Raw genomic sequence first — 22,444 nt, forward strand, 5'->3', positions numbered from 1 at the left:
CTTTCTAAACTAAGGTATATTAGTGAAGTCGTTTGCACATGGATTGAAAACTGGCTACAGGATCGGGTACAGAGGGTGGTTGTTAATGGTACATTCTCTACTTGGAATAAGGTTCTCAGTGGGGTCCCTCAGGGTTCTGTACTGGGTCCACTTTTGTTTAATTTGTTCATAAATGACTTAGGGGAGGGTATTATGAGTAATGTATCAGTGTTTGCAGATGACACAAAACTCTGCAGACCAGTCAATTCTATCCAGGATGTGACATCCCTGCAGCAGGATCTTGACCAACTGGCAATCTGGGCAGCTAAGTGGCAGATGAGATTTAATGTGGATAAATGTAAGGTCATGCACCTGGGATGTAAAAATATGCAAGCCCCGTATACCCTTAATGGGACTGCACTAGGCAAATCCATAATGGAGAAGGACCTTGGAGTCCTTGTAGATAATAAACTTGGCTGTAGCAAGCAATGCCAGGCAGCAGCTGCAAGGGCAAACAAGGTTTTGAGCTGTATTAAAAGGGGTATAGATTCACGGGAGGAGGGTGTTATTCTTCCCCTTTACAGAGCGCTGGTAAGGCCCCATCTAGAATATGCTGTTCAGTTTTGGTCTCCAGTGCTCAAACAGGACATTATTGAGTTAGAGAGGGTCCAGAGAAGGGCAACTAAGCTGGTAAAGGGTATGGAAAGTCTCAGTTATGAAGAAAGACTGGCCAAGTTGGGTCTGTTTACACTGGAGTAGAGGCGCTTAAGAGGTGACATGATAACTATGTATAAATATATAAGGGGATCATATAATAACCTTTCTAATGTTTTATTTACCAGTAGGTAAATTCCAAGGGACACGAGGGCACCCACTCTGTTTAGAAGAAGGGAGGTTCCATTTAAATATTCGGAAAGGATTTTTTACAGTGAGAGCTGTGAAGTTGTGGAATTCCCTCCCCGAATCAGTCGTACTGGCTGATACATTATATAGCTTTAAGAAGGGGCTGGATGGATTCTTAGCAAGTGAGGGAATACACGGTTATGGGAGATAGCTCTTAGTACTAGTTGATCCAGGGACTGGTCCGATTGCCATCTTGGAGTCAGGAAGGAATTTTTTCCCCTCTGCGGCAAATTAGAGAGGCTTCAGATGGGGTTTTTTGCCTTCCTCTGGATCAACTTGTAGTTAGGCAGGTTAGGTATAGGCATTATGGTTGAACGTGATGGACGTATGTCTTTATTCAACCCAACTTACTATGTTACTATGTTACTATGTTACTATGTTACTATGTACCCAATGGTGCATGGCCCCGTACCCTCTCTCATCTGTATGTTATACCCAATGGTGCATGGCCCCGTACCCTCTCTCATCTGTATGTTATACCCAATGGTGCATGGCCCCGTTCCCTCTCTCATCTGTATGTTATACCCAATGGTGCATGGCCCCGTACCCTCTCTCATCTGTATGTTATACCCAATGGTGCATGGCCCCGTTCCCTCTCTCATCTGTATGTTATACCCAATGGTACATGGCCCCGTTCCCTCTCTCAACTGTATGTTGTACCCAATGGTACATGGCCCCGTACCCTCTCTCACCTGTATGTTATACCCAATGGTGCATGGCCCCGTACCCTCTCTCACCTGTATGTTATACCCAATGGTGCATGGCCCCGTTCCCTCTCTCAACTGTATGTTGTACCCAATGGTGCATGGCCCCGTTCCCTCTCTCAACTGTATGTTGTACCCAATGGTGCATGGCCCCGTTCCCTCTCTCATCTGTATGTTATACCCAATGGTACATGGCGCCGTTCCCTCTCTCATCTGTATGTTATACCCAATGGTACATGGCCCCGTTCCCTCTCTCAACTGTATGTTATACCCAATGGTACATGGCCCCATTCCCTCTCTCATCTGTATGTTATACCCAATGGTGCATGGCCCCGTTCCCTCTCTCATCTGTATGTTATACCCAATGGTACATGGCCCCGTTCCCTCTCTCATCTGTATGTTATACCCAATGGTACATGGCCCCGTTCCCTCTCTCATCTGTATGTTATACCCAATGGTGCATGGCCCCGTTCCCTCTCTCAACTGTATGTTGTACCCAATGGTGCATGGCCCTGTTCCCTCTCTCAACTGTATGTTGTACCCAATGGTGCATGGCCCCGTTCCCTCTCTCAACTGTATGTTGTACCCAATGGTGCATGGCCCCGTTCCCTCTCTCATCTGTATGTTATACCCAATGGTACATGGCGCCGTTCCCTCTCTCATCTGTATGTTATACCCAATGGTACATGGCCCCGTTCCCTCTCTCAACTGTATGTTATACCCAATGGTACATGGCCCCATTCCCTCTCTCATCTGTATGTTATACCCAATGGTACATGGCCCCGTTCCCTCTCTCATCTGTATGTTATACCCAATGGTACATGGCCCCGTTCCCTCTCTCATCTGTATGTTATACCCAATGGTACATGGCCCCGTTCCCTCTCTCATCTGTATGTTATACCCAATGGTACATGGCCCAGTTCCCTCTCTCATCTGTATGTTATACCCAATGGTACATGGCCCCGTTCCCTCTCTCATCTGTATGTTATACCCAATGGTACATGGCCCAGTTCCCTCTCTCATCTGTATGTTATACCCAATGGTACATGGCCCAGTTCCCTCTCTCATCTGTATGTTATACCCAATGGTACATGGCCCCGTTCCCTCTCTCATCTGTATGTTATACCTAATGGTGCATGGCCCCGTTCCCTCTCTCATCTGTATGTTATACCCAATGGTGCATGGCCCCATTCCCTCTCTCATCTGTATGTTATACCCAATGGTACATGGCCCCGTTCCCTCTCTCATCTGTATGTTATACCAAATGGTGCATGGCCCCATTCCCTCTCTCATCTGTATGTTATACCCAATGGTACATGGCCCCGTTCCCTCTCTCATCTGTATGTTATACCCAATGGTGCATGGCCCCATTCCCTCTCTCATCTGTATGTTATACCCAATGGTACATGGCCCCGTTCCCTCTCTCATCTGTATGTTATACCCAATGGTACATGGCCCCATTCCCTCTCTCATCTGTATGTTATACCCAATGGTACATGGCCCCGTTCCCTCTCTCATCTGTATGTTATACCCAATGGTACATGGCCCCATTCCCTCTCTCAACTGTATGTTATACCCAATGGTACATGGCCCCGTTCCCTCTCTCATCTGTATGTTATACCCAATGGTACATGGCCCCATTCCCTCTCTCAACTGTATGTTATACCCAATGGTACATGGCCCCGTTCCCTCTCTCATCTGTATGTTATACCCAATGGTACATGGCCCCGTTCCCTCTCTCATCTGTATGTTATACCCAATGGAACATGGCCCCGTTCCCTCTCTCATCTGTATGTTGTACCCAATGGTGCATGGCCCCGTTCCCTCTCTCATCTGTATGTATGTTTGAACCCAGGGCCAGTCCTGGGTGTGAAGTTAGTGACTGGAATCAAATGATCACCTACACTCCTTAATAAATAGGCCCCTAAATGGTCTTAAAATAATGAAAAGGAGACAACTAAGGAATTCCCTCCAAGCACAGGCTGTGTTAGTGCCCCTGATTCCATCTGTACCTGGAGGGCAGGAATCCTTGATTGGCTGCTTTGGAATTTAAGCAATTAAAGTAAGTTAAAGAAAGTTAACAGACGTGGTATGCTCAGTATTAATTAGCTGCTTTACTGAGCAAGTATTTAAAGGAGTCCTGCCATTGTAGTTCTGAGTATACATCTGTTCTATGCAAAGTAAATACAGTACAGGCATCCAGAGGAGCATCATCCCCACCATAAAGGGGAGCGCACATGTTTGTGTTGCTAAGCATAAAGGTCACTTACACACACACCTCAGGCGTTTATTCTTCTCACTTTGATGCAGGTGGTCCTGGGTGGCTATCAATCATAATAAATGGCTATACAGGTATGGGACCTGTTATCCAGAATGCCTGGGACCTGGGGTTTTCCGGATAAGGGATCTTTCCATAATTTGGATCTCCATAACTTAGATCTGCTAAAAATCATTTAAATATTGAATAAACCAAATAGGATTGTTTTGCCTCCAAAAAGTATTAATTATGTCTTAGTTGGGATCAAGTACAAGGTACTGTTTTATTATTACAGAGAAATAGCAAATAATTTTTGAAAATTAGAATTATTTGCTTATAATGGAGTCTATGGGAGATGGCCTTTCCGTAATTCGGAACTTTCTGGACAATGGGTTTCCGGATAAGGGATCCCATACCTGTACTTGTAACAGAGGAACCACTGGATTCTGTGTATTAGATGGCTACAATACTCTCAGGGTCAATACTAACAGGGTCAGGCTGTGCGGGTAGGACATTGGGGGAAAAAACCCCAGTGGGTCCTGGCTCTCAGAGGGGTAGCAGCCCCGGTGGGCCTCGCACCCCCCAGTTATACACTACCACCTATAAGCACAAGTTTAGTGTCAGGGCTTTAGTTCTTCTACATCTTTTTGGATCAAAACACTAGGGTAAAGGTAATAATTCAATACCAGCAAACAGATGTTAGAGCTATTGTTTACATAGATAGATAATAGATATTATATGAAGATTGCATATGATGGATCAAAGGAAAGACTGGTCGGCAGGCTGGCCGTGTTTATCTTTTGCCACTATGTTCTACTGTTATCCTTGGGTTATACATGAACAAATATTATCCAATGTACTAACTAAACAACTAATATCCATGGTGCAAGGATGTCTATTCCTTTCGTTACTTGTACTCACACATTCTGAATATCACATGAGCCTGGTATCAGCGTAAGGAACACCATCAACCTCAGTAGGTAAATGCCAGGTAAACATGCTTGTTCTCAGCCAGTGCTGCTAAATACATTATATAGGAATACTACTCTACTCCTAATACTACTGTTTTTACCAATGAGACAAATACAGGATAATACAATGCATTATTTTAAAGCCCAAGTCTGATTTGGCTTGGTTATCAGAAAAGATTCATTTTGGTTATCCACACAATAAATACATATGACATACAATGCTGACTCTTGTAGCACTCTTTAACCAGTATGGAAGCATTCAAGATACACATAGTCCACTTATTACAAGCACAGTTCTGTGCATGGGGGCTCTCCTTTTACTGAGGGTGTTTTACAGTGGTACTCTGCAGTGTTCTTGATCCTTTGATACTGTCAGATAACTGTTTCAGATCAACAGATCAACAGATAACAGGCCATGTTTTTAAGAGAGAGAGATAAATAGAAAGGGTAACCAGTATAACGTGACAGAGGTGGTTGAACAGGAAATCAGAGACCAGCCCAATATTTTTAAAGTGACAAATGTTACATGGATGATTCTTTGGAAGAACCTGCAAGGCTGGGTTGATACTATATTTATATTTCTGTCTCCCTCAGAGGTATCTCCTCTACTTTTAAGCAATAATACTGCCAGGGGGCAACAGAGATACCCAAGAGTATATACAGACAAAACATCTAGGGCAGCAATAGATGTTATGGGGTGACAAAGTATTTGAGAGCCCTATAGTTAATGTTTGGTCTATTATGTTGTACTTTAAGGTACAGAATTAGTGCTGTTCTCATCCTCCTTTGCACAACAGGCTGTCACAGTAATGGGCCACTGAGCAGAGAAGAATACGACTACATGTTTATCTTTTATTCATTTTACTAATTTCTTCCCAGACCAGGATGAAATACAATGTTACTATATTACTTAATACTATGTATTTAGTATGATTCATAATACAGTGCTGTATTGACATTTCTTCATTAAGTCCCAGGTGATGTACTAAAAGGTACCAACTTTGCACCAAGTCTAGTAACCCATACCAACTAGGGCTGTCACCTGGCCAGTATATCACTCGCCTAGCTGGTAACTGGGCAAGGCTGGGGCTGGTATAACATATATTTATTTACACAATGTGCTTGCCAGTAAATCTGTAATAATTAGTTCTCTGTTGATCTGCCACCTGGAAGATCCCCATTCGATCCCCTTTCCTGTCTGCCCCTTTATTCCACAGGCGCCCACCCTACTCACTATAGTATTTCAATTCAGTTGATGTAACTGCACTGCTCCATTATGTCACAACTCTACCCCTTCTGTCATGGGTCAGCCTCTCCACAGACCCTGTTAAGTACCATTTCTATGGGATGTTCCATTCCTAATGACACAGCTAGCTTTGTTATGTTTGCAGCACTAACCCCACAGGTTTCATTGTACCCTTGCTGTGTGGGGTAAGCCAAACAGGGGAGGTGAAGTCCATCAAGGGATGATGATCTGGGGGGGGGGGGGGTCTCAAGTATTTTATCGAAGAACAACTAAGCATTTATTAGAAAATATTTAAGAAAATAGTCCCCAGTTAAATAATATTTGTCTCACGTACTGAAATGCAGGCAGCCTATCTATACATAGCTGTAGGGTAATTTACTTGCAAATATGATAACAAGCCTGCATACTTCTATGCTGGCTACTATGAATTTCTATGGAAAATAGCTTGCATTGTTCAGAGGTTATAGCAGACACTCCCTGCAAGAATCCTGCCCATGAGTCACAAACACTGGAAAGTAAAGGCTCCAAAGAGTAATGCCAATACATCTGACCGGCATGAATATTCACATTTCTCTGCTGACGGACCTTATTCTATGTAAAACTTGCTCTTTCCTATGAGTATTTTGCTCTGCGTGTTTGTCAAAAGCAAAGATTTGTATCTTACATAGTAAAGGAGCCCCACTATGGTATGAAGTATTTCTGGTTTGGGGATTAGACCTGTGGACATAAAGCAGGTGGAACAAGCTGAACTCTAGCTAAGTGGGGGTTAAATATGCCACAGGTCAGGCCTGTTAATGATCAGGTAAGAGAGAATAGAGAGACATCTTTTCTTACCGGTAGAAAACATATTAGCTAAAACAATATGCAATAAATCAGATATTGGGCAAGAGCAAAAATCATAGGATAGCAGGTAACGTTATACATTAACAAAATCCTGACTGTATCCCAGATTCAGTTTAAGTTATAAAATACATAAAGGAAGATTAGAAATGAACACTGACTGAATATTATGTACCCCACAGCAGATATAATGTAAGTTTCACTCTAATACTAGTATCTAGGTTTGTTTAGCAACTAGAGTTTAGCATGGCAGCAATAAGTACAGGTATGGAATGCATTATCCATGAACCAGAAAGCTCCAAATTATGGAAAGGCCATCTCCCATAGACTCCATTTTATCAAATAATTTATTATTTTTTTAATTAATTTCCCCTTTCTCTGTAATAATAAAACCTTGTACATGATCCTAATTAAGGATCAGAATTAAAGCAATCCAGTTGGGGTTATTTAATGTTTAAATTATTTTTTTAGTAGACAAAGTATGGAGATCCAAATCACAGAAACACTGTATGTCCCGAGCATTCTGGATAACATCCATACCTGTATCTATACCGTAGTGCCAGAGTCATTCTAGTTTCCCATATCAAGTTATATACACCCTCTCAGTCTAGTCCAGAGGCTACTACCTTGCACACACACCTCAGCAATGGACATGACAAAATATGCTCCAAAACCTGTAAATGGTTACTTTCCTTTCTGCACACCTTGCCTACTACCATCGTATGAACCTTGGTGTGGTCTAACATATCCCTACATCTATGAGCAACTGCAATCAACAGCATGCCTTTCACTTATGGCTTTGCCCTATATGTATAAAATCATACGGTGACATAGACTGTGACCTATACTGATATCTCAATATTTGAAGCAGACTTGCTATTGCCTATAGCTGTGTATACAGGGTCAGACTGGGGGGTGCAGGGCCCACCAGGGCTTCTGTCTCAGGGGCCCCTGCACCAACCAATGCCCACCCCCAGGGTCCCACTAGGGCCAGGGCCCAGTCCAACGCTGTGTGTATATTTCTTATCCTGTAATAAGCTGATATTGGGATACAGGCAGCCTGTTCTTAAAGTATGAGTCAGCTGTTATGCATTTATCTTCATATATTGCCCTACCTATGCACAACAGACTGCTAATTTATTACATATGTTTTTATTTTATAAATTGATTTAAAAACAATGTGATTAATAGTCATGTTGTAAGTTGCCCATCAATACTGTATATGTATCTATTCACTTTACTCATTCAGTTCCTGCAGTTACTGGACAGCTCTGTGACCCGAGGATGGTTTGGATCTATGGGGAGTTGGAGACATTCTCTTCAGTGCACCAGAGGCCCCCCCTTTAGATTAGAGAAACGGAGTTTCCATTTGAAGCAGCGTAGGTGGTTTTTCACGGTGAGGGCAGTGAGGTTGGGGAATGCCCTTCCTAGTAATGTGGTAATGGCAGATTCTGTTAATGCCTATAAGAGGGGCCTGGATGAGTTCTTGAACAAGCATAGTAGCCAAGGCTACAATGACCTTAAGATCTACAGTTAGTGTAGCATAAATATTGGTATATTTATAAGAACTTGTGATCATTTGTGTGCAGAAACAGTGCTTCTAAACCTGAACACTAAAGCTATATTTTTCTGCTTTTTGAGCTAAATTCATACATATGTGGCTCCTGAATAAATATAGACACAGATGTCTGAGCATAGCCTTTAATTTAAACCCAGGGATTTTTTTTTCTCAAAAGCACTACAACTGCAACAGCTAAAACAGCTGCTCAGCCTGGGCTATATATAGTCTAAAGGTGGCCATACTCAGGCCCTGCATGCCCATACTACAGAACAACTGCCAAGTTGCACCACAGCAGTAAATGTTATAAACCAACAAGAGATTTATTTTCATTATTCTGACTGCATGAGACCAAAACAAATCAGTTGTTGATTGGCACCAAAACATAACTATGTAAACTGGAGTACTGGCAATTGAAGATTTCAAAGTACTTTGTACTTTACTGAAGGAAACACATTAAGAATTAGATTGGTGAAGGCAGGAGAAAGTGTTCATGAAGAGATCCACCATTATCGTGTGCTAAGCAACAGTTGATTCAGTAGTAAAGGTTATAATGGGCAAACAGAAAAGCTGGGCAGTTACTATAGATCATGTTGTGTGTGAGTATGATAACTAAAACTGACCATACATTGGTGAATATTGGTTGCCACCTTGGCCACTGTTGATGGAATCAGCAGCTTATTGCCCTATGCTTGCCAGTAAAAGGATGTCCTCCCTGACTGGTATCAGATAGAGTTGGAAGTGCTAGAAAATTCCTTGAGGCAAAACCTGAATTGTAAAGGAGATGGTCCTCTTTCCCAACTGGTTTGTGTGCTTCTCCCATGTGGTTTAATTGTTGACCAAACGGTTGGATTTGAACCAACCAAACAGGCAGATCTAGCTGACAGTTTAAGTCAGGGGCAAAAAATCCTAAAAACAAGAAACAATATCTACTATGGCTTTAGCAGATTATAGCACACTGATTATGTATGTAAGGATATATTATTATTATTATTATTATTATTATTATTATTATTATTATTATTATTATTATTATTATTATTATTATTATTATTATTATTATTATTATTATTGTATTGTTCAGTTTCTTCTTTATCCTAATCATCTTCCAGTCATTGAAAACATTGCCCATTTGTTGGAGTGAGTGCATCTAGCAGCCAGACATGCAGGGCATAATCTTATTTACTGGTGAATTAATTTTGCTGCAGGTGCTCCAAGAACCCCCAGAAGTGTTGGAGCACATTTCAGGCATATAATAGGCTGGGCAAGATTGCTCATGGCATCTGACACACATGGTAGTGGAAAGTGATCTGTGGTGAGTAATGCCAATCAACCCCATTGTATGCCATTGCCCTAGGTGATAGACTCATGAGCTCAAGAGCAAAAAGTTCATTTGAAACCCTCAAAAATCTATATGAAAAGATCTATAGTAACCAATGCCACATTAACACTATATTTATCCAACTATGAGGCTAATCTATTGATCTATTGATTGAGGGTGTTTTTGCAGAACGAGAGTAAACATAAAAATCATTCCAACTGATGACAGAAAGAAAGATAGATAAACAGACAAAGAGCGAGGGATAGAGATAGATAGAAAGACAGACAGATAGATGATAGATAGACAGATAGATGCTAGATAGATAGATGATAGATAGATAGATAGATGATAGATAGATAGATGATAGATAGATAGATAGATAGATAGATAGATAGATAGATAGATAGATGATAGATAGATTGATAGATAGATGATAGATAGATAGATAGATAGATATAGATTGATAGATAGATGATAGATAGATAGTTATAGATTGATAGATAGATGATAGATAGATAGATAGATAGATAGATAGATATAGATTGATAGATAGATAGATAGATAGATGATAGATAGATAGATAGATAGATGATAGATAGATGATAGATAGATGATAGATAGATAGATAGATAGATAGATATTAGATAGATATATGATAGATAGATAGATAGATAGATAGATGATAGATTAGATAGATAGATAGATAGATAGATAGATGATAGATAGATAGATAGATAGATAGATAGATGATAGATTAGATAGATAGATAGATAGATAGATAGATGATAGATAGATAGATAGATAGATAGATGATAGATTATATAGATAGATAGATAGATAGATAGATAGATAGATGATAGATAGATAGATAGATAGATAGATAGATAGATAGATGATAGATTAGATAGATAGATATATAGATAGATAGATAGATGATAGATAGATAGATAGATAGATAGATAGATGATAGATAGATAGATAGATGATAGATTAGATAGATAGATAGATAGATAGATAGATGATAGATAGATAGATGATAGATAGATGATAGATAGATAGATAGATAGATAGATAGATAGATAGATGATAGATTATATAGATAGATAGATAGATGATAGATAGATAGATAGATAGATAGATAATGCTGCATTATTGCAATGTAGTTCTTCTTTTTATATTAATAGTTTCACATTCTACCAACTATCTGCAGTCTTTTCAGTGGTCTATAAACAGACAAATCTTATGTTCTGCAAAAATTTCCAAACAAAGGAAAGAGATTTCAGATGTATATACTGTAAATATGCCTCTAAAAGTATGTTTTAAAGTAAACAAAGCAGAAAGCAGCACATATCTACAGGAAATGCTAACCAGCTGTGCGGTATTAGGCATATATGCTTCTTCTTTTAAAGGGTAAGATAGTACAGGTATGGGATCCATTATCTGAAAACCTGTTATCCAGAAAGCTCCAAATTATGGCAAATAATTCAAAGATTTTAACAGTATTTCCATTTTCTCTGTACTGGTATGGGACCTGTTATTCAAAATGCTCGGACCTGGATATTTCCAGGTAAGGGATCTTTCTGTAATTTTGATTTCCATACTAAAAATTATTTAAACATTAAATAAACCCAATATGATTGTTTTGCCTTTAATAAGAATTTATTATATCTGTAGTAAGCAAGTGCACTGTACTGTGTTATTATTGCAGATAAAAGGGAAATCAATTTTTTAAAAAAAACTGAATTATTTAATTACAATGGAGCCTATGGGAGATGGGATTCTTGTAATTGTGTGTTTTCTGGATAATGGGTTTCCAAATCTGGATCCCATAACTGTAGTAATAAAACAGTACCTTATACTTGATAGTAACTGCATGAATCCGTGTTGAAGGCAAAACAATCCTATTGGGTTTATTTCAGATAATTTTAGCAGACTTAAGGTATAAAGACCCATATTACAGAAAGATCCCTTATCCAAAAAAAACCCTGGTCCCAAGCATTCTGGATAACAGATCCCATACCTATACTTGCATGATGGGGCCTGCAAGACTAAATTACTGAAGAATGTGTGTGAGGGGGGATTGTCAGTAATATTGTCAGTAACATTTTCATCTTTCAGACAGAGAGCAGGTTAATCAGTCAAAGGGATCGATCATGTGATGATTGCGTGTAACTGTATCTTTACCCCATCAGTGTTTATATATAACTACACTCTGATAAAATCAGTTCTCAATTTTAAATGAAGCATATGTGTGTATATAATTTCTGCACACTTATTACTTATAGGTGAGGAATCTATTTTGCAGGCAGGCAGGCAGACCATATACAGACCAACAATAGCATGTGAAGGTAAGTTTCATACTATTATAGGTGTGTGTATAGTACCACACTGAGACGATACCCATGGGCTGTGCATATCCCCCAGTTTGGGGAACAGGCAATTATCTGACAATGCACCGTGTCGGCCAGTTCATGTGCATCTGCAGATGATGAAGAGAAGAGGAGCCACAGCTCATAGGCCAAGCAGGCAGAGTGGGTACTGGTTGTGCCACCCATGGATGAATGATAGCAGGCTTTTCTTTACATCACTAACTATTGTGCATTCCACTTTAAACAGCTACAATTGTAACACTAGTATGCTGTTGGTTAGCATTTCTATTTCTTAGTAGCTAAGCCTAGGCTGCGGTGGAGGTAATTTGTGGGAAGGTGTTCTGTTGTAAAAACATCCTAGTGAAGGGAGGGGGGGAGGCAGGATTAATGTACAAAAAAACCCACTAGAATGGCACTTTTCTCCTTGCCTGGGGCAATGGAATGAATAGGACTTATCACAGGTGTATCACACTATAATTACCTCCCAAGCATCTAGAAGTTGAACAAGCAAAAACATTTCTCTTGCAAGTTGACAGTTGCCCCTTTGAGTCCTGTAAGAACTATGAACACATTCAAAGGAGAACAGCTTGTTGGCGGTTCCATCTCCCCGGTGCTTATACTCAAAGCCCACAATGGTATCTTTCAAAGATGCCTCCCCCACACCTGGTCTCCATTAACAGTTGCTTATTGTGCAGTGAGCAGAGCTGCAGTGACATACGGAGAGGCCTCGCGCTGCTTCTGTCATCATGGAGTCATCTAAGGACCATGTACACACAGAGAGATTGAGCAGCCCCCTGCCAGGGTCATTAGGCCAGTGATCAGCAGAGAGTGGCCCCTGGGATAGGGGGGATATCACATATTAGTAAACCTTTGTTCAAGAAGATGAACACACGGAAAGGAGATGGATCTGCTGCCTTGGCCATCAGAGGAGGCTTTCGTGTTAAAATGAAGTCAACTTTATTCAGCTTGGGCTAGTGTAAAGGGAAACAGGCATTTAAAAGGGCTAAAAGTTTTTATAACCTGGAGCTGGAGGATCATGTGACTAAATATACAAACTTCAATGGTCTCAAAGTGGATAATATTGTGATACGTGATTCGTACTTACAACTTTAGCGTTGGAGCGTGTCCAGAGCGGGCTGCAGTGCTAGTGCAAAGAGCTTTAGTGCACTCTCTGCACTAACAGGGCTGAATTTTCATTTTAAAATATGGAAATTCAGTTCTTAAAGTTACCAGATGCGGCTTTTTGCCACCCCTGCTAACTGGCACTTCCCTGCTGCTCACCTTACTTCCTGGCAGGAGCATCCTGGTACATATTTATATTGGAATAGAATCCATAAGTCCATTAGGCAAGGGTGTAATTACCAGGCCCAGATTTGTGGAAAGGCGGCAAAGATGCACTGATGCCAGGAGATTCAGTCAGCTATCAAACCTTCTGCCCACCGAGTCCCCAGTGCAGAACATAAATGCAGGCTGGCACCAAACAGGACCATATAGTGGAAACCAGCAGCCTTTGGTGTATTGTAAAAAGTATATTTATTTATTTTATGCAACTCCTTCTGCTCTCAGGAGCAGGAACTTACTACAAGATATAAGATAAAGGTGTCTCATCTGCTGGTTCTGCAACCATGGAAGCCATGACATGATATCCCTGCCATTAAAAGGCAAACACCTAGTGCTGATTGGGTCAGAGTAATCTGCACAGAACTTCCCTCTTGATGTGTAGGAGATCATTAGTCATACAGGTAGTAGCCACACATATCTTACACCGCAGCCTGTAACCAGGTCACAAGGGAATCGGCATGTACAGGGTCGGATTTAAAGAATTTGCCCCCTAGGCCTGATCGCCCCCCGCCCCAGACTGGACCTCTCCACTTGCTTCCCCCTGCTGTTGTCACTGTTCTTCCTTTGGCTTGATCGCTTCCACTGGAGATCTGGGATCAAAATCTCCTTTCCAGACCCCAGTGGAGATGCGTGCAGCATGCCACCCCCATATGTTTGCTGCCCTAGGCCCAGAACTTTGTAGCCTACCCAAAAACTCAGGCCTAGGCATGTGTGTGGCCAGCTATGAGACGTCTCGATACATTACCCTTGGGACAAGCTTATTGCTTGGAGAATGATCACAGTAATTATGTTGTTATTTCTCCCTAATCTGCCATGCATAGTAACTCTCTAGGTCTGGGATTTGCTGGTAAATATAGTGTATTTATAATTATGACTGGCTGCCTATCAGCCTGGTGTGGCTGTAGCCTTACTAAAAAAGATTGAAGACCAAATGAAAGGTGGCTAAGAAGAGGGTATTCTATAATTTACTAAAGGTGACCTACCTTTTAAGAGAAAATACATGAAAGACACTTAAATAATACTTTCTTTCTATGTGTGCTACAATAAATCCTTGTGCATTGTCTCCTGCAAAGCATTCTAGCCATGCTAGCACCTGGCACCTTCTGTTTATTAAAGAGAAAATATGTCACGTTCTAAGGAGCATTTTCCAAGTATGCTCTGTATAATGTTTTTTTAAAGTCTTTAGCAACCTAATGCAGCTCATTGGCAGCCCAGTGGTGGAACAGAATGCTCTTGCTGCAGCCCTGCCCCAGGCATTTGCTAGGGTTTTGTCTACACTGTACAAAACAACTGAGTGACACATTCTGAAGATAATTGCAGGGAGCACAATAATCACATTCTGACAATGGCAGTTGCTATGTAAACAATAAAGACAAAAGGCAAATGCAAACACAGCCCTTACTAGTACTTGACCCCTTCAATAGTATACAGTTTTGTAATGCAATTTTGACTCCTTTCAGTTTTATCTGGGAAATATTCGTACAATTCTCAGACCGTATGTGGGCTCAGAATTATCGTCCCAATAATTTTTGTAGTTTGGCGATTGGTCATTACTTCGATGGGACAGGTTAGACAATTACAGTTGGATAATGATAAAATCTGTGCATGTATTGTGTATCTGGCAATATCCTTGGGGGACCTACAATGCATTTCCAGGAAGTCACTTTCGTACGATTGGTGTCTGCCAACTATTTCATGTTCAGAACATCCTCCAATTTGTATTTTTAGGGCTTTATCCTACAATTTCAGTCCGAACTTTAGTTTTAGATCGTTGCATTTAAATGTTCCATTGATATCCAAACATTCGTCAGAAGAAGACTAAAATCTGGCCACCCTAAGTGCAAAGTATTAGCTGCTACTAGCAGCAGGCACATTTAGGTTTTCTGATCCTTTGCACAGCAGTCAGTCCTCCTCAGCCCCATATCAGAGTTATTTACTTGCAGCAGTTAAAATAATGAGACTAATGAAACGCACAGTGTTCTGTCCTCCCTACGTATTACCCTGGGGCAGTGTGTAGTTCGACATACAGTTAAACTCCTCCCTTCATCAAGTCAATGAGACAGGTTGGTAGGCTTCATTTTATTAACAAAGGGGAAGGTGTGAAACTGGGGAAACAGAAATATGACAGCATTTACTATACAGCATGATAAGTACAGTAAACAAACATTATGGTTTATACATGTACAAACACATAAAAGATGAGAGGCATCTGAGTGGGGGTTAAGGCCTAGATACCTGGGTAAGAACAGATGTGCCCTGAAGTGACTGCACATAAACAATTATAAACCACATTAAGGTATAAACATGGAAGATATATGTTTGTATTATTAACCTAGGGGTTGGGGATGGATGATACCTACCAACGATGCTTCCACGGGGCTGGATTGGGTAGGATTATGCAGGATTGCTATTGCACTGTTAATGCTGCTAAGATGGCAGCTATACTGAACCTTTTCCTGTATTACCCATGGTCACATGGTAAAGTACGGTAGGCTGAAAAGGACATTTCTTTAAACAATCAAAACATATACCTCAAGAAACCACAAGGTGGTGCAATAAAACAATAAAACAGTGCTGGAGGCATAACACTCCCCGTCTGATACTGTAAGATATCACCCATTTGAAAGTTCTGTGGAAGAAAGCAATAGGATTAGTTCAGATATAGGTCTAAGGAAAAGTTTAGTCTCATTCTGCCTTACAACCTTGACCTCCACTTTCCGGACTTTCCCATCCTCACTTGGGAAAACTCTGGTGATAAGTCCTAGAGGCCACTCATTTCTCTTGATCTGAGAGTCTTTCATGAGAACAATGTTGCCAGGTTCAATGTTCTGTTTGTCAGACTGCCACTTATTCCTAGACTGTAAGGTGAAGATGTACTGCTTCTTCCATTTGTCCCAAAAGGTATTAGCAAGACTTTGAACTTGTCTCCACTGGCGCTTATATAAGTCCTTCGTATCAAACTCACCAGGAGGAGCTTTGATGGTACTGACCTTTTGAGTAAGCAAGGTGGATGGAGTAAGTATGAAGGGATCCTCAGGGTCATTGGATACAGAGGTCAAAGGTCTGGCATTCATAATGGCTGCTACTTCTGCCATGAAAGTAGTGAGAGTCTCATGAGTAAGCCTTGTTGACCCTTCCTGTAAGAACATAGAATCAAGAATTCTGCGTGCTATTCCTATCATCCTTTCCCAAACACTTCCCATGTGGGAAGAATGAGGAAGGTTGAATGTCCATGCACAACCTTGGTCAGACAAGTATTTTTCAACCAGATTTTTGTCAATGTTTGAAGGAATGTTTAGCTCTTTACAGGCTCCCACAAAATTAGTCCCTCTATCAGAGTAAATGTTTTTCACTGGCCCTCGATTTGATATGAATCTCCTGAGAGCATTGACAAAACTGGAAGTATCCATGGATTCAATAACCTCTATGTGTACTGCCCGGATACTCAAACAAGTAAACACTACTGCCCAGCGTTTGCTATTAGCGTGACCCCCTCTAGTATGGCGTGAAGTCACAGACCAGGGGCCAAATACATCAAGGCCAACTTTTGTAAATGGAGGTTCAGTACTAAGTCTGTCTGCTGGCAGATTAGCCATTTTCTGAGTCTGAAACATGCCACGAAGTTTCCTGCAAGTGACACATTTGAAGATAACACTACTTACAAGTTTCTTTGCTCCAACTATCCAGAATCCTGCTGCACGCAGGGCACCTTCTGTAAACAGACGTCCTTGGTGTCTTGTCTGTTGGTGATAATGTAGAACAAGTAAAGATGCAATGTGATGATTGCTGGGAATTATCAGTGGGTTTTTCTCTTCTTGTTCAAGTGTAGCTTTCATGATGCGACCACCAACTCTCAGTAAGCCATTTTCATCAATAAATGGGTCAAGTTTCTTTAACACACTGTCTTTGGAAATAGCCTTTTTGCTTTTGATACACTCAAGCTCTTTAGCATATGTTTCCTGCTGTACACTTAGAAGAATGATGTTTCTGGCTTGCTCAAGTTCATCAACGGTATGTGCCCTTTGACAGTAGTGCCAGCCTTTGCAGTTGGATGTTGAAGGGAAACCCTTCTTGAAGAACTTCACTATATGAAGCAGACAGGTAATAGATCTGACTAGAGACTTCCAAGTGGAGAACCTCTTGAAGCGATGAGACCCAAGGTGCATACTTGAAGTATCAGTGCAGAGTGTAGATACTTGTGGACGAATCTCTGGATCAGATGTTGTATCAATTAGTTCATACCCATCAGCAGGATAGTTCTGTTCAGATGAATACAGGAAAGAAGGCCCTGTAAACCAGGAGGTTTGTTTTAAACAAGATGCGGGTACAGCTCTTGTTGCAAGATCTGCTGGATTTTTGTCTGAAGGTACATAGTGCCATTGTTTTGGGTGTGTTGATCTCCGTATGCGTAGAATTCTGTTACTCACATAGACATAGAATCGTCTGGTCTCATTGCAGATGTAGCCCAACACTACCTTGCTATCTGTGTAGAATTCAGCCTCACTTAGTTGAAGATCAATTTCTGAAGTGATGAGTTCAGCCATTTCCACTGCTAACACAGCTGCACACAGCTCTAATCTGGGTATAGTGTGCTCAGGTTGTGGAGTTAGTTTTGCTTTACCCATAATGAATCCAATGTGGCACTGTCCTTTGCAATCTACAGTCTTAAGGTAGGCAACAGCAGCTATTGCTTTGGTTGAAGCATCGGAAAATATACAAAGCTTCCTTTCTTTTATTCCTGCAGCAGGAGTACAAGTGTATTGCCTTGGAATTTGAATGCTAGACAATGCTCCTAAAGAGTCTCTCCATTCTATCCAGACTTGTTCCTTTGCTGCTGGGAGTGGGGAATCCCAGTCACAAGATTCCACAGTTAGTTCTCGTAGTAGAGCTTTGCCTTGAACAGTCACTGGAGCTGCAAATCCTAGAGGGTCATACAAACTATTTACTGTAGATAAGACTCCTCTGCGAGTGAAGGGTTTCTCATCCTTGTTCACTTGAAATGTAAATGTGTCAGATTTCAAGTCCCAGTTTAGGCCAAGGCTGCGTTGTACAGGTAATGTGTCTGTACCCAAATCTAGGTCTCTTAAATCATTAGCATGGTCTTGGGAAGGGAAGGCTTTCATTACCTCTATGCTGTTGGAGGCTATTTTGTGCAGTCTGAGGTTGGAACAGGCTAGCATGTCTTGTGTTCTCTTAAGCAGACTGATTGCTGTCTCCTCAGAGGGTGATGATTTCAGACCATCATCTACATAAAAGTCTCTCTCAACAAATTGTGTGACATCTCTGCCATAGTCAACTTCTCCTTCCTGGGCAGACCGTCTGAGCCCATATATGGCCACTGCAGGAAAAGGGCTGTTTCCAAACACATGCACTTTCATGCGGTACTCTAGGACATCTTTCGCTGGATCATTGTCTCTGAACCAGAAGAATCTCAAGAAGTTCCTATGATCTTCTCTCACAAGAAAGCTGTGGAACATTTGCTGGATGTCTGCTATAAAGGCAATAGGGTCTTTGCGGAAACGTATGAGTACCCCCAAGAGTTTGTTGTTGAGGTCTGGACCTGTTAAAAGTACATCATTTAGGGAAACACCGTCATATTTGGAACTGGAATCAAACACAACTCTGATCTGACCTGGCTTCTTTGGGTGGTATACTCCAAAGATTGGCAAGTACCAGCATTCTTCTTTCCTTGTAATACTAGGAGCAGTTTCTGCATGACCATTCTCAAATATTTTTCCCATGAATGTAAAGAAATGTTCTCTCATCTCTGGTTTCCTTTGGAATGTGCGAGTGAGAGAAGTGAAACGTTTGAATGCCTCTTCTCTGTTATTAGGAAGGGAACGTCTATGTGGTTTGAAAGGAAGTGGGGCTACCCAGCTGTTAGCATTGTCTTTACACATACCTTGATCCATGATTTCCAGGAAGATTTTGTCCTCTATGGAAAGGGAAAGTTGATTGTCATTTTTGGATCTCTGGAACACGTTGCAACCCAAATGATCATCATCCTTAGCGCAGGGATAGCTCTCTCCTAAGAGGTTGGTTAGATAAGCGTTATTCTGAATCTCTTTAATCAGAAAGCGATTTGGACATGGTTGAAAAAGAGAAGGGCGGCCATTCTCTAATGTGTTAGTATACAGAGTGTTGATGTTGGTTGGTCTGTGTACATCTCCCAGGCATACATCACCTATGATGACCCATCCAAGGTCTAGCTTCTGAGCATAAGGTGCATTGTGAGGACCATTTATCTGGTCCCTTGCTTTGTGGACCCGTAGGATATCTCTTCCAAGAAGAAGCATTATCTGGGCCTTAGGGTCAAGTTCAGGGATTAAGTGCGTTATACATTTCAAGTGTGCATGGTGCAGTGCTGCATCTGGTGTAGGGATCTCAGTCCTATTATCTGGTATCCGACTGCACTCAGTTATAGGTGGCAAAGGCAAGCATATTTGTCCATCTATGGACTCTACTTGGTAGCCAGATGCCTTCCTCCCTGCTGTCTCAATAACTCCTGCACAAGTCTTTAAGGAGTAAGGAATGCTTGGGCCTTTGATATTGAATAAATCAAAGAAGGCTGGACAGGCTAGAGATCCATTACTCTGATCGTCCATGATTGCATAAAGTCTAATAGCTTTATCCCTTTGGCCTTTCGGGTATACTTTGACTAAGCAGATTTTGGAGCAGGATCTGCCACCTATGGCTCCTTTGCAGACTTCTGTACATTGTGAAGTGACCTCTGGTGTAGTTGTAGCAGTGTCACCTTCCTCCCCGCCATGCTCGCTAGTACCCTTGTTGTGAGGTAATGTCCACGGGGCTGGCCCAGGGTGTAATGCTGTGTTGTGGTGTGTGCTGTCACATTCTGTGCATTTTACACTGACCTTACAGTCCTTGGCAAGGTGAGATGTTGATGAGCAGCACTTGTAGCAGATGTGGTTTTCCTTTAGGAAGGCTTTGCGGTCATCTATGGACTTTCCTCTGAAGGCTCTGCATTTCAGAAGAGGGTGAGGCCTTTGGTGTAGGGGACACTGCTTACCAGGGTCTTTGTTGTTTGTCTCCTCCTGAGAGCTGTCAGCAGACCTGTGGAAAGAACCTAAAGAGGAAACATTAGTTTTGTGAACTGTTACTGCTTTGCGAGTATTAGGTACTGAAGGGGTGGCATGTGGCAGAGTGAGATCAAAACTGGGGTCATTCCTCATCTTGGCTTGCTGGTATACAAAGTCCACAAACACAGTGAAGGGGGGAAATGTGACATTGTATGTTTGTTTGAATTTAGACCCATGTGTCATCCACCGTTCTTGCAAGTTGTAGGGTAGCTTTTGCACTATGGGGTTAACACCTCTGGCTGTGTCCAGGAATGCAAGTCCTGGTAAGTCTCCTTCGGCTTTAGCAACCTGAAGTTCCATTAACAGGTCACTTAGTTCCCTAAGTTTTTGGTAACCTTTATTGGATATTTTAGGGAAATCATCAATTCTTTTGAAGAGGGCATTCTCTACTACCTCTGCTGAGCCATAACACTCATTAAGTCTGTGCCAGATCATTTTGAGACCAGTCTCTGGGTGGTTTATGTTGATCACCCTGATCCTTTTGGCATGCTCTGCAGACTCAGTGCCTAAGTATTTGATAAGTAGGTCTATCTCCTCACTGTATGATAGGTCTAAGTCTCTGATCGTGTTTTGAAAGGAGGATCGCCAGGCTCTGAAGCCTTCTGGGCGGTCGTTAAACTTTACAAGTCCTTTGGTGATTAACTCACGCCGGGCAAAGAACTTGGCAAAGTCCATTGTGGCCTGGTTGGCACCATGGTAGGTAGGTGGATGAGTGTTATAGTGAGAAGGTGTTGTGTAATCATACCTGTCTGGAGGTTCTTCTTTAGGCTGACTTGTGACATACCGCCTTAACATATCAGAGGAAGTAGTTGTAGGGTTGCCCGTAGGCTTGGGTACCCAGCTGATGTGAGTGCCATAAGCAGGATCATTTTGCTCTGCGTTACCTCTCTGGTGCACTTGTGACTTGCTGCTGACTTCTTGAGTCGTATAGCATTGTTGGTCTGGCTCTCTGGTAGCGTGTTGACCTGGTTCTTGTGCTGAAAGAGAATCTGTGTTTTGTTTGGAATGCTGCTGGACATACTCAGAGGTGCGCTGCAGTGGGTCTTGACCTTCAATCTCTAGATCTGGTGCCCTGCTGTGTCTTTCGCTGTCAGGGTATACGATTGCCTCTAGAGCTTCTGCTTCAGCTATGGCTGCTGCAGCTTCCCTCTCTATGGCCAGCTTTTCTAGAGACGCTTCTAAGCGTGCATTCTCTGCTTCTAGGCGTGCCTTTTCTGTTTTTGCCTCCATCTCCCTTTCTGCAAAGGAGACTCGGGCCTTGGCTGCTTCTGCCTTTGCGCGGGCAATTGCGGCCGCATTGATGACAGATGAGCGCTGGGAGGAACCCGAGACTTGGGACCTTGTTGTTAGTGAGGGTGCCCGTTTCTGTGACATTATACAATAATGGAGAAGTCTTCAGCCTGCTGTAGCTGCTGTGGCTTCTCTGGGCTACCGTGACTTAGTAGCAGTGGCTGAATTTAAAGATTGCCTGCACTTGCAGTGTAGCTCCTAGCTTGTCCTGCCTGCTGTGCAGCCGTTGTTTCACTGTTCTGTCCTCCCTACGTATTACCCTGGGGCAGTGTGTAGTTCGACATACAGTTAAACTCCTCCCTTCATCAAGTCAATGAGACAGGTTGGTAGGCTTCATTTTATTAACAAAGGGGAAGGTGTGAAACTGGGGAAACAGAAATATGACAGCATTTACTATACAGCATGATAAGTACAGTAAACAAACATTATGGTTTATACATGTACAAACACATAAAAGATGAGAGGCATCTGAGTGGGGGTTAAGGCCTAGATACCTGGGTAAGAACAGATGTGCCCTGAAGTGACTGCACATAAACAATTATAAACCACATTAAGGTATAAACATGGA

General features: G+C 41.8%; 1 protein-coding gene across 1 annotated transcript; it reads right to left on the bottom strand.

The window, feature by feature from the left end:
• Positions 1-16,101: 16,101 nt before the first annotated feature.
• LOC100489553 lies at positions 16,102-20,970 on the bottom strand. Its single transcript, XM_031898218.1, has 2 exons — positions 19,392-20,970; positions 16,102-19,049 (listed from the first exon to the last, which is right to left on the bottom strand). The coding sequence occupies exons 1-2, from the start codon at positions 20,884-20,886 to the stop codon at positions 16,102-16,104; spliced, it is 4,443 nt and encodes a 1,480-aa protein (XP_031754078.1). The 5' UTR covers positions 20,887-20,970.
• Between the last annotated feature and the right edge of the window lie 1,474 nt (positions 20,971-22,444).

The sequence above is a fragment of the Xenopus tropicalis genome, chromosome 3, assembly GCF_000004195.4.
Source record: "Xenopus tropicalis strain Nigerian chromosome 3, UCB_Xtro_10.0, whole genome shotgun sequence".
NCBI lineage: Eukaryota > Metazoa > Chordata > Amphibia > Anura > Pipidae > Xenopus > Xenopus tropicalis.

Coding starts and splice junctions, on each gene's coding strand:
- LOC100489553 (XM_031898218.1), bottom strand. CDS start 20,886: ATGGAACTTCAGGTTGCTAAAGCCGAAGGAGACTTACCAGGACTTGCA. Junction 19,050..19,391: donor CCTGGAAATCATGGATCAAG/GTATGTGTAAAG, acceptor TACTTTTAACAG/GTCCAGACCTCAACAACAAA.